Consider the following 10,927-nt stretch of genomic DNA (forward strand, 5'->3'; position numbering starts at 1 on the left):
CCTTCTAAAACTGATGACGTTCTCTAGTTGGGTCATGAGACATCTGCAAAGAAACAATCCAGCTCAGAGAGCACAAAGACCCCGCAGTCCTAGTCCTCATCCTCCTCTTCCTCCTCCCCTCCATAAAACCCAGTCCCTTCTAGCACTGATGGTATTACCTAGTTGGGTCATGAAATGTCTGCAAGAAAATCACCCAGCTCAGAGAGCAACAAAGACCCCGCATGTCCTCCTCCTCCCCCTCCTCCTCCTCCTCCTCCTCCTTGCAAATCCTCCTCCCTTCTAGCCCTGATAGAGAAAAGAGAGACCAGCCACTTGATGGAGTTTGTTCCTTTATTTAAAAGATTCTTACGGGCAACCCTGGGCAACTCACCAAGACAAACTCCATAATTCTTTCCAGTTTTTTAAATTCTCAGAAATCCGACCCTGGGTAGTGTTGAGATTCCCTGCAGTTCGATCCCCCGGTCTAATCAAATGCCCGCCTTCAGTTAGCCCAAACTCCGTCTCTGTTCCTTCCCAACTTAAGGGGTCAGTCCCAGCAGACTCTCGCTGAATTCCCAGAGCTTCCTGGCCATGTGGTCATCACGGGCCTGTGGCCAGGGCACTTTTGGCCGGCAGTCCGCGAAATACCGCCCGCTCAGCCTCTCGATGCCCTCCTCGGTGGCACAGTAGATGGAGGTCTGGGCACCAGCGTCGCAGTCTCGGAGGAGCAGCTGACCGAACGGAAGGAACCAAAATACCCACGGTGGAAAGGAGCGAAACACTTCGGTTCTAACTAACCCTGAAAGCAAAAGAGAGAGTTGGTCGTGTGAATGTCCTGGGAAGGAAGGAAGCACCTTCCGGGGTGACCCAGATGGAGGAAGGAGGAGGAGGAGGAGGAGGGGAGGAGGAAGAGGACGGGAGGAGGGGGGAAGCAGGAGGATGAGGGGGGAAGGAGGAGGAGAGAGAGGAGGAGAGAAAAGTGGGCGGGAGGGAATGGAAGTGAATCTTTGCCCTCCAGGCTAATTGGAAGATGTGAGCCATGACCCCAAAATACAGGAGGGGAAATGCCTGGAATGTTATTTGCAAAGGAAGGGAAATTCAGATCTTGGCATTCTCCATGCCGTGCTGACACTCCTTTACACTAATAAAGGCGTTTTAGGTTAAGCAATGCCTGAACGTTCTTTGAAGTGATTCATTAGTCAGACACATGACATCAGAAACTATAAAAAACAAGCGGATAAGAAAAGAGCTCCCCAGAAATCATTTATAATAATAATAATGATAAAGTTGGGAGGGACCTTGGAGGTCATCTAGTCCAACCCCCTGCTCAGGCAGGAAACCCTATACCATTTCGGACAAATGGCTGTCCAATTTCTTAAAAACTTCCAGTGTTTTTAACGTTGGGGAAAAGTTTTATCTGTCCACGGAGTATTTAAAACTCAGATTGCCTTGTAAAAAATTGGGACCAAAGTACCTGGGACCTTTCCCCATTGTGCGAATTCTGAATTCTGCTACTGTAGAATTAACCCCCCCTCAACTTTTAGGGAAGATTCACCCCGTATTTCAGTGCAGCTGTTGAAACCTTTCAGGGAATCCACTTTAAGACTTCCTCCAAAGCGCCTGGGCCCCTAGTGGAGGGAGGGGCGACTCCTTGCGAAGTGAAACGTATTCTTGATTCTAGGTTATAATAATAATAGTAGTAGTAAAGTTGGAAGGGACCTTGGAGGTCATCTAGTCCAACCCCCTGCTGAGGCAGGAAACCCTACACCATTTCGGACAAATAGCCGTCCAGTCTCTTCTTAAAAACTTCCAGTGTTGGAGCATTCACCGCTTCTGGAGGCAGGTGGTTCCACTGGTTAATTGTTCTCACTGTCAGGAAGTTTCTCCTTAGTTCTAGGTTGCTTCTCTCCTTGATTAGTTTCCACCCGTGGCTTCTTGTCCTGCCTTCAGGTGCTTTGGAAAATAGCTTGATTATTTCTTCTTTATGGCAGCCCCTGAGATACTGGAATACTACTATCCTGTCCCCCCTCGTCCTTCTCTTTGTTAAACTAGACAGACCCAATTCTAGCAACCGTTCCTTATATATAAGGGGAAACGACCATATTTGGTGCAATGCAAAGGCTACCCCTTATCAGAGGCTACTGGGGTGAAGTGTACTGATGTAAAAGCTGATAGATTTGGAGCTGGACTTCCACTCACCTGGATGAACCACATAGCAGGTGACATTGGTTCCTTCCAGCCGGTTGGCCAACTCTCGCGTGTGGAGAATGTTGGCTAGTTTGCTGTTGCAGTATGATAGTGTGCCCTTCTTCATCCCCTCCACCGGTTTGTGGATGGTCCGAAAGTCGATCTTCCCAAAGAGGTGCGCATCTGAGGACACGATTACAACCCGGCTCGGGGCACAGCGCTTTAGCTGGTCCAGGAGCAGGTGGGTCAGTAGGAAGTGAGCCAGGTGGTTGACCTGGAAACCCAGGTCAAAACCATCAATGGTTTGACCGTCCTTAAAGACCCCTGCCAAAAAAGTTAGGGAATTCCAGGTAGTCTTCAGTTTACAATGGGTCACTTTGTGATCATTTAAAGTTACAACAAATGCCCAAAATGTACTTAGAACCCAGTTCCAAAGTTGCAACGGCTCCCCCCCCCCAGTGTTACAATGATCACATTTTAGGCGCTTGGGAACTGGTCTTCACCTTACAACCTGGTCCACCGTCATGTGGTGGAGGGTTTACAACATTTTTTATGACCCACTTTATAACTGTTACAGCTTACAACCCTCACAGGGTTGTTGTTTTGAGGAAAAAAGGAGGAGGAAGGCGTGTTTGATCTGTTTGTTGCCTTGAGTTACTTGTAAAAATAATAATAAAGGCGGGATACCAAAAACGAGGAACTACAAGGAGAGAGCAGCTTCTGAAGTTATGGCCAAACCCCCTAAGGAAGAGAAATTCTGGAGACCCCCACAGTATTCCCACGTCCTCGCCCTGATACCCCAGGAGGGGGGGGGGTCTGCTCTGCACCCACCAGCATTGTTGATGAGGATGTCCAAACGGGGCTCCGATTTTAGGAAGGTCTGTGCAAAAGCTCGCACGGAGTTGAGGTTGGCCAGATCCAGGATCATCAGGATCACCTCCGAGTTCCCACTTTCCTGGAAAAGGAGCAGAAGGAATCCTGAGAAGAATCGGGATCGGGTGTGGCTTCAAAGGCTGATCCCGGTTTACTCACCTTCTATGTATGTCTGCTCACCTCCTGACAGTCACTCAGGGTCGTGTGTCATAAAACAAAACAGGCAGTCCTCAACTTGCAACCATTTGAAATTGCAATGCTGCTGAAAAGAGTGATTTACGACCTATGCTCATGCTTTCGACCATTGCAGCATCCCCAGGGTCATGTGATCAGAATTCGTGTGCTTGGCAAACAGTGTAATTTCCGATAGTGGCAGTGTCCCTGGGTCATGTGATCACTATTTGTGATCATCCCAAGAGGATTCCCATAAGCAAAACCAGTGGGAATCCTGGATTCACAAAACAAGTGCAGTGATTTGCTTAATTAAGGGGCTGCCCCAAAGAAGAGGAGGGGGTCAAGCTATTTTCCAAAGCATCTGAAGGCAGGACAAGAAGCAACGGATGGAAACTAATCAAGGAGAGAAGCAACCTGGAACTAAGGAGGAATTTCCTGAGAGTGAGAACAGTTAGCCAGTGGAACAGCTGGCCACCAGAGGTTGCGGGCGCTCCAACACTGGAGGTTTTCAAGTAGAGACTGGACAGCCACTTTTTCTGAAATGGTTCGCGGTCTCCTCCTTGGGTAGGGGGACTACAAGACCTCCAAGGTCCCTTCCAACTCAGTTATTCTATAATAACATACCACAGTCTTATGGTCTAGATCAGGGGTGTCAAACTGCTGGCCCATAGGCTGGATGGATCATGGTGAAACCATGCTCACCCAGTTGCCGGCAATGGGAAAAAAGTCATGATACGTCATGTGATGTTGCCAGTTTGACACCCCTGGTCTAGTTGAAGAATGGCAATTAAGATGAATGAGTTTTAATAACCAGAACCAAACGGATCGCGCAGATCCAGCAAAACCACTTCCAGCTGCCCCCCAAAATATGGAGCCCCCCCAGACAGATTCCAGCCAGGCCAGGCCAGAACTGAAGGCAAAGCTCTTCAAGTGGGGAATGGCTGGGGGTCCGCAGGGCGACCGGGGTACATCGGAAGTGTTGGGATCTCGAATTCTGTGTAGCTGATTGGTTGGAGAGTGCTGGCTCCTGCATGAGGCAATCTACGCTCTGATTGGTTGCCATGGGTGCGGAGGGGGCATTTCCCTTCTTTCCCGCCTTTTTCTTCTGTGTCCTCTGTGTGCTGTTAAGATTTACCTCACGATGTTCCTGTGTTCCTGATAGGTATATTTATATTTATATAAAAATTTATATTTATATTTATAATTTTTAAAGTTAGAGTTAGAGTTATGTATATAAGATAAAATATTAAGTTAGGGTAAAACCATGAAAAAAATCACCATAATATGGTGCCAATGGGATGTAATAATTCAATATCTAAGGAAGCTAAAACCCTTTAATTGTTTCTGGTGTGGCTTGAAATTTCCTAAGGAGACTTTCTTGGCCTATATGTGTTATTGTTTGTTCCTGTCAAGAAATTGTGCAGCAGCTGTCCAGATGAAGTTTAATTTACCTCAGGATATTCCTCTGTTCCTGTAAATATATCTATTTTCATCAGTCTTTGTCATCATCCAGAGATAAAGAACACAAGATAGTCAGGAACACAGGAATATCACGGATATTCTGGATGATGACAAAGACTGCTGTAAATAAGTATGTGTGTGTGTGTGTGTGTGTGTATGTGTGTGTTTATTATCTTTGTCATCATTCAGAAAGAACACAAGATAAATGGTTAGCTTCCTTAGAGATCGAATTATAACATCCCATTCTGACTCTATGGCATCATATTATGGTGATTTTATCATGGTTTTACCTTAACTTAATATTTTATCTCTTCTATTGTATTGTTCACTTATTAAATATACAGGTAGCCCGTGGCTTATGACCACAATTGAGCCCCACATTTCTGTTGCTAAGGGAGACAGCTGTTAAGTCAATTTTTACGACCTTTTTGCCACAGTTGTTAAGTGAATCACCACAATTGTTAAATTAATAACACAGTTGTTAAGTGAATCTGGCTTCCCCCCTGACTCTGTTTGTCAGAGGCCGCAAAAGATGATTGCATGACCCCAGGATGGTGCGACCGTCATAAATATGAGTCACTTGCCAATTTTAATCACCTGACCCCAGGGATGCTGCAATGGTCATAAGTGTGAAAAAGGGTCATCAGTCACTTTTTTCAGTGCCGTTGTCCCTTTGAACAGTCACTAAATGAACTGTTGGAAGCCAAGGATTACCAGTATAACGTCTCTCTCATTCTGATTCTATGGTGCCATAATATAGTGATTTTAACATGGTTTTACCCTATTTTAATATGTTATCTCACCGATTGTAGTGTCCACCTATTAAATATACAGGTAGTCCTTGATTTATGACCGCAATTGAGTCCAGCTTTTCTGTTGCTAAGTGACACAGTTGTTAAGTGAATGTTGTCCCATTTTATGACCTTAATTGCCACAGTTGTTAAATGAATCACTGCGGTTGTTAAATTGGTAACATGATTACTAATATGGCTTCCCCATTGTTTTTGTTTGTCAGAATGTCTCAAAAGGGGATTGCACGACACTGGGACATTGCAACCGTCATACGTGTGAGTCAGTTGCCAAGCATCTTAATTTTGATTGTGTGACCATACTGCAACGGTCGTTAAGTGTGAAAAACGGTCATAAGTGTCTTCAAACTTTGAACAGCCACTAAGTTAACTATTGTAAATCAAGGACTACCTGTATAACATCTCTCCCATTGTGACTATATAGCGCCATATTATGGCGATTTTATCATGGTTTTACCTTAACTTAATATTTTATATTTATTGTACTGGCCACTTATTTGATGTACACATATTTGTTCATACTTTAAACTTATATTTGCATCTGCCTGTATAGTGCATTTTATCTGCATTGCATATAAGGGATTGCATGAACTCTGTAGATGTCATATGCTAAATAAATGAATAAAATCCATCAGGAAAAGACCTGAGTGCTGAAGAACGGAGGGAAGGAGAGAACCGCACGGCAGGCGCTTACCCGTCTGATGTCACACACAGCCGATTCTCCTCTTGCTTTGTCGCGGCATGCCAGAATGACACGGGCGCCTCTCCGGGCCAGATCCACCGCTGTGGCCTTCCCGATCCCTACATTTCCACCTAGGAAAGACCAGAGAAAGGAGGATTCACTGAGATCGCCCAGCCGTTGATGGGGACCCAGGAGTCGGGCCTGCATTTGTCTGCCTGCAGTTTTTGTGATGTCACGCACTGAAGCACTTGCGTGGCAGTATTTCTCAATCTTGGCAACTTTAAGACGGGTGGACCAACTCCCAGAATTAAAAGCATCTTAAAGTTGAGAAACCCTGGCTCAGGGTATGATTTTCACTCTTTCAGAGCAGTCTCATATCAACAACAAAAAATAGCTTAAAATTATTCAGAGGTAATACAAATAGTCCTAGACTTACAACCATTATTTTAGTGGTTTTTACCCAATTCTGACATACAACCATCCATGGGATGGTTGAAGTACAGTTCAGCATTCCTGACTGAGATGCCTGGAGTCCCTTTAGGTCTTTGCAAGGGCCACTTTGTAGTGAGATGGGTGGCAAATAAGTTTAGTAATAAAAAATTAATGGCATTTGAAAAAATGGGATACAATGTTTCTGTCAGACCAGAAGATGGCGCCGGTTTCCCAACATTTGCTCTGCAGGCTGTCACTTTACTAACACAAGTTACAAAAGGATTTGAAGGCCAAACATGGATTAATGCATGGATGAGGGGAACTAACTAATTGTCTTTTCTCACTCTGATCCAGGGACAAATAGAGTTACTTAGCAGGGCATAAACAAAGCCAATTGGAAGATTGTAAAACAGTTTTAAGTTAAAACATACCTATTCCTGCGGACTCTGGAAATACTACAGATATTCCTTGACTTACAATGATTCATTTAATGACCGATGGCACAGAAAAAAGTGACTTATGACTGTTTTTCACACTTATGAACATTGCAGCCCGGTGGTCCATGATAAAAATTCAGATGCTTGGCAACTGAGTCGCATTTATGACGGTCGCATTGTCCCAGGGTCTATGGATATCTCAGCCAGCCTGGCACGCACACGTGGCAGGTGGCTGTAAACGCCGGAATGGCTGTCAATGCCAGTATTGCTGGGTAGGGAATTCTGGGAGTTGAAGTCCACACATTTTAAAGTTGCCAAGATTGAGAAACACTGCTCTGTTTCCTTTCAGGTTAAGCAACGGTAAGAAGAGTGAAGGAAGGAAGGGAGGGAGGGAGGGAGAAAGGAAGGAAGGAACGAAGGAAGGAAGGAAAGAAAGAAAGAAAGAAAGAGGGAGGGAGGGAGGAAGGAAGGAAGGAAACAGAGCTAAAACAATAACTATGAACCAGGTCTCTCTATGCCAGTGGTTCTCAACCTGTGGGTGGGGACCCCATTTGGGGTCGAACGACCATTTCACGGGGGTCGCCAAACAACGCAGTCCGCCATTTTTTTCCCCCTTTTCCTTAGCTGTGCTACTCCCTTTTATTCTATTGGCTTTTGAAAGCCAATAGAAGAGACTCTCTTGAATAGAATCTAATTCTATTGGCTTTCAAAAGCCAATAGGAATTGTCCAGGCTGTCTCTGCCCTGCTGAGCCTGCCAAAAGTCCCAGTCTGCCAACGGTGCTGCACCAGTTTAGTAGTCCTCGACTTACGACCGGTCGAGTAGTCCTTGATTTATGACTGGTTGGGGATCGCAGCATTAAAAAGGTTGAGAGCCACTGTTCTATGCCAATGGTGGCGAACCTATGGCACGCGTGCCAGAGGCGGCACTCAGAGCCCTCTCTGTGGGCACACGCGCCATGCTCCGGAGATGGCAACCATCCCACTTCAACCAGCTGCCCACTAACTCACCGAGGTCCCACGTGGCTGGATGCATCCCAGCATGGCTGGTTTCCCTCCCCCCCCCGCCTCGCCTTGTCTCGCCTCACCCCACAGGACGAGCCTCCTGCCCACTGCCCCACCTGCCAGAGACCCCCTGGATCTCCCCCAACCCTGCCTGGCCCCCACAGGTGTCCCTCCCCACAAGCAACATCGAGGTGACCATGCCCACCTTGGCCACACCCACCCAGTCTGCCACGACCACCACAGCCACGCCCACCCAATGGGCCACGCCCACCTGGTACCCGGTGATAAATAAGTCGGTTTTGGGTTGCAGTTTGGGCACTCGGTCTCTAAAAGGTTCGCCATCACTGCTCTATGCGTTTCTTTCTTGGCAAAGAATCCATTGCGTTTCACTCTTTAAAATGACCTCTTTTTCAGGATCGGATCAATTCCATCCAACACTCCAGAAGACAGGCTTAGGATACAGGGGGATCTGGACAGACCTGAACACTGGGCACTATCTAACAAAATGAAATTCAATGATAAAAAAAGCAAGGTTCTACATTTAAGCAAGAAAAACGAAATGCACAGATATAGTATAGAGCAGTGATGGCGAACCTTTTAGTGCCCAAACTGCAACCCAAAACCCACTTATGCATTGTAAGGTGCCGGGTGGATATGGCCCATTGGGTGGGTGGGGCCCACTGGGTGGGTGTGGCCCATTGGGTGGGCGTGGTTGCAGTGGTAACAACAGACAGGGTGGGACTTAAAAGTTCAATCAATCAATTCCAACTTTGCAAGATCTTTTTTTTCCCGTGAAATTGACTGATTGAACATTTTTTTTTGCACACGGCGGCAGAGGCATAAAGCAAAAAGGTTTTATAAAATCCAGCTGAAGGCCTAGGACTGGGGTGACAGCACGCGTGCCCACAGAGAGGACTCTGAATGCCACCTCTGGCGCCCGTGCCATAGGTTCGCCACCACTGGTGCAGGGGGTACCTTGCTCAATAGTAGTAACTGTGAGAGGGACCTTGGAGTCCTAGTGGACAATCACCTAAACAGGAGCCAGCCGTGTGCTGCAGCTGCCAAAAAGGCCAACACAGTGCTGGGCTGCATTAACAGGGATAGAATCAAGATCACGTGAAGTGTTAATACCACTTTACAATGCCTTGGTAAGGCCACACTTGGAATACGGCATCCAGTTTTGGTCACCACGATGTAAAAAAGATGTTAAGACCATAGAAAGAGTACAGAGAAGAGCAACAAAGATGATTAGGGGACTGGAGGCTAAAACATATAAGGAACGGTTGCTGGAATTGGGTATGTCTAGTTTAATGAAGAGAAGGACGAGGGGGGACATGATAGCAGCCTTGTAGTATCTCAGGGGCTGCCCCAAAGAAGAGGGAGTCAAGCTATTTTCTAAAGTGCCTGAAAGCAGGACAAGAAGCAATGGGTGGAAACTAACAAAAAAAGAGAAGCAACCTAGAACTAAGGAGAAACTTCCTGACAGAACAACCTGAAACAACCTGCCTCCAGAAGAGGTGGCAGTTTTTAAGAGACTGGACAGCCATTGTCCGAAATGGTGTAGGGTTTCCTGCCTGAGCAGGGGGTTGGACTAGATGACCTCCAAGGTCCCTTCCAACTTTATTATTATTATTATTATTGTTGTTGTTATATTTTCCTGACAATGAGAACAATTCCTCTGTGGAAGGGCTTGTTTCCAGAAATTGCGGTTGCTCCAACAGGGGAAGTTTTTAAGAAGAGATTGGACGGCCATTTGTCTGGAATGGATGAGGATAATAATAAATAATAATAATAATAATAATAACAACAACAACAACAACATCTGGCTGACTGTGCGATGATCGATAATAATAATAATACTAGTAGTAGTAGTAGTAGTAGTAAAGTTGGAAGGGACCTCGGAGGTCATCTAGTCCAACCCCCTGCTCAGGCAGGAAACCCTACACCATTTCGGACAAACGGCTGTCCAGTCTTTCGCTTCTCACCCAAGGAGCTTCTTCAGCGCTGCTCTTCCGTCGGTGCTTCTGACTGGGCCAGACACGGGTCTCCGGCAGCCCAACGGGGGGGCATTTTCTCCCCCGCTCTCCCGCCCCGCCTCCTCCCTCCCCGGGCAGGGGTCCCAGGCGGGTCTCTGCGGAGCCTTCCCCGCTTTATTCCCAAGGAGCTTTTGGGGATGGACTTTCCCAGTTTGGTCCAAGGCCCCTTTGGGTCCACCTGGATGGGGGAGAACCTGGGTTATGATGAACCCGCGACCCGCATTTCGCTTGGACCTTCGAGCGGCGCTTTGATTCCGGGCTTTTGATCCCGCCTGGAGCCCCCGAGGTGGGGGTGGGGGGGTTGTTTAACAAGAAAGGCCACGTCCCCCGCCCCAGCCTCCACGCCCCCCCCGCCACGGATGGGAGCGCAGCGGCCCCCGGAGCTACCTGTGATGAGAACCGTCTTGCCCCGCAGGCTGACCGCGTTCCGGCACCGCGTGGCCGCCACGAAGTTGTAGTAGAGCAGCGCGCAGAGCCCCAGCAGGAGCGCCGCGCCCCCCGCCACCATCGCCAGCGCCTCCATGGCCCGCTCGCCCGACCCCGCTACGCCAAGGTTTCGTTTTTATAGGGACGGTCCCCGCCCTCGGCCCACCTCCCACCTCCCACCTCCCGCTCCTCCCCGCGTGGGAAAGCCATGGCCATGGGCAGCGCTGCCAATCTCTCGCCCTCCCCTCTTCCCCTCTTGGGCTACGAAGGGAGGGAGGGAGGAAAGAAAGAATGAAAGAGGGGAGGGAGGGATGGAGGGAGGAAGGAAGGAAGGATCCTCAGAGGGAGATCTAAGGAGGCATTTCCTGCTAGTGAGAACACTTAACCAGATTAAAGGCTTCCCTCCAGAAGTTGTGGGTGCTCCATCC

The 10,927-nt window shown here is 47.6% G+C and overlaps 1 protein-coding gene across 2 annotated transcripts; it reads right to left on the minus strand.

Moving 5' to 3' along the window:
* Positions 1-322: 322 nt before the first annotated feature.
* DHRS13 (dehydrogenase/reductase 13) lies at positions 323-10,624 on the minus strand. Of its 2 annotated transcripts, none has more exons than XM_039365554.1 (5): positions 10,461-10,624; positions 6,178-6,296; positions 2,998-3,121; positions 2,179-2,349; positions 323-778 (listed from the first exon to the last, which is right to left on the minus strand). In XM_039365554.1, exons 1-5 carry the CDS (start codon positions 10,594-10,596, stop codon positions 519-521), a joined length of 810 nt encoding a protein of 269 aa, XP_039221488.1. In that variant the 5' UTR covers positions 10,597-10,624; the 3' UTR covers positions 323-518. The 2 variants fall into 2 exon arrangements, with proteins under 2 accessions (XP_039221488.1, XP_039221487.1); XM_039365553.1 differs by having other exon boundaries at positions 2,179-2,490.
* Positions 10,625-10,927: the final 303 nt, after the last annotated feature.

The sequence above is a fragment of the Crotalus tigris genome, unplaced genomic scaffold (assembly GCF_016545835.1).
Source record: "Crotalus tigris isolate CLP2741 ecotype Arizona unplaced genomic scaffold, ASM1654583v1 scf7180000020104.566533, whole genome shotgun sequence".
Classification (NCBI taxonomy): domain Eukaryota; kingdom Metazoa; phylum Chordata; class Lepidosauria; order Squamata; family Viperidae; genus Crotalus; species Crotalus tigris.

Coding starts and splice junctions, on each gene's coding strand:
- DHRS13 (XM_039365553.1), bottom strand. CDS start 10,596: ATGGAGGCGCTGGCGATGGTGGCGGGGGGCGCGGCGCTCCTGCTGGGG. Junction 3,122..6,177: donor CTGTGTGTGACATCAGACGG/GTAAGCGCCTGC, acceptor CTCCTTTTCCAG/GAAAGTGGGAACTCGGAGGT. Junction 779..2,178: donor CTGCTATGTGGTTCATCCAG/GTGAGTGGAAGT, acceptor TTTTGCTTTCAG/GGTTAGTTAGAACCGAAGTG.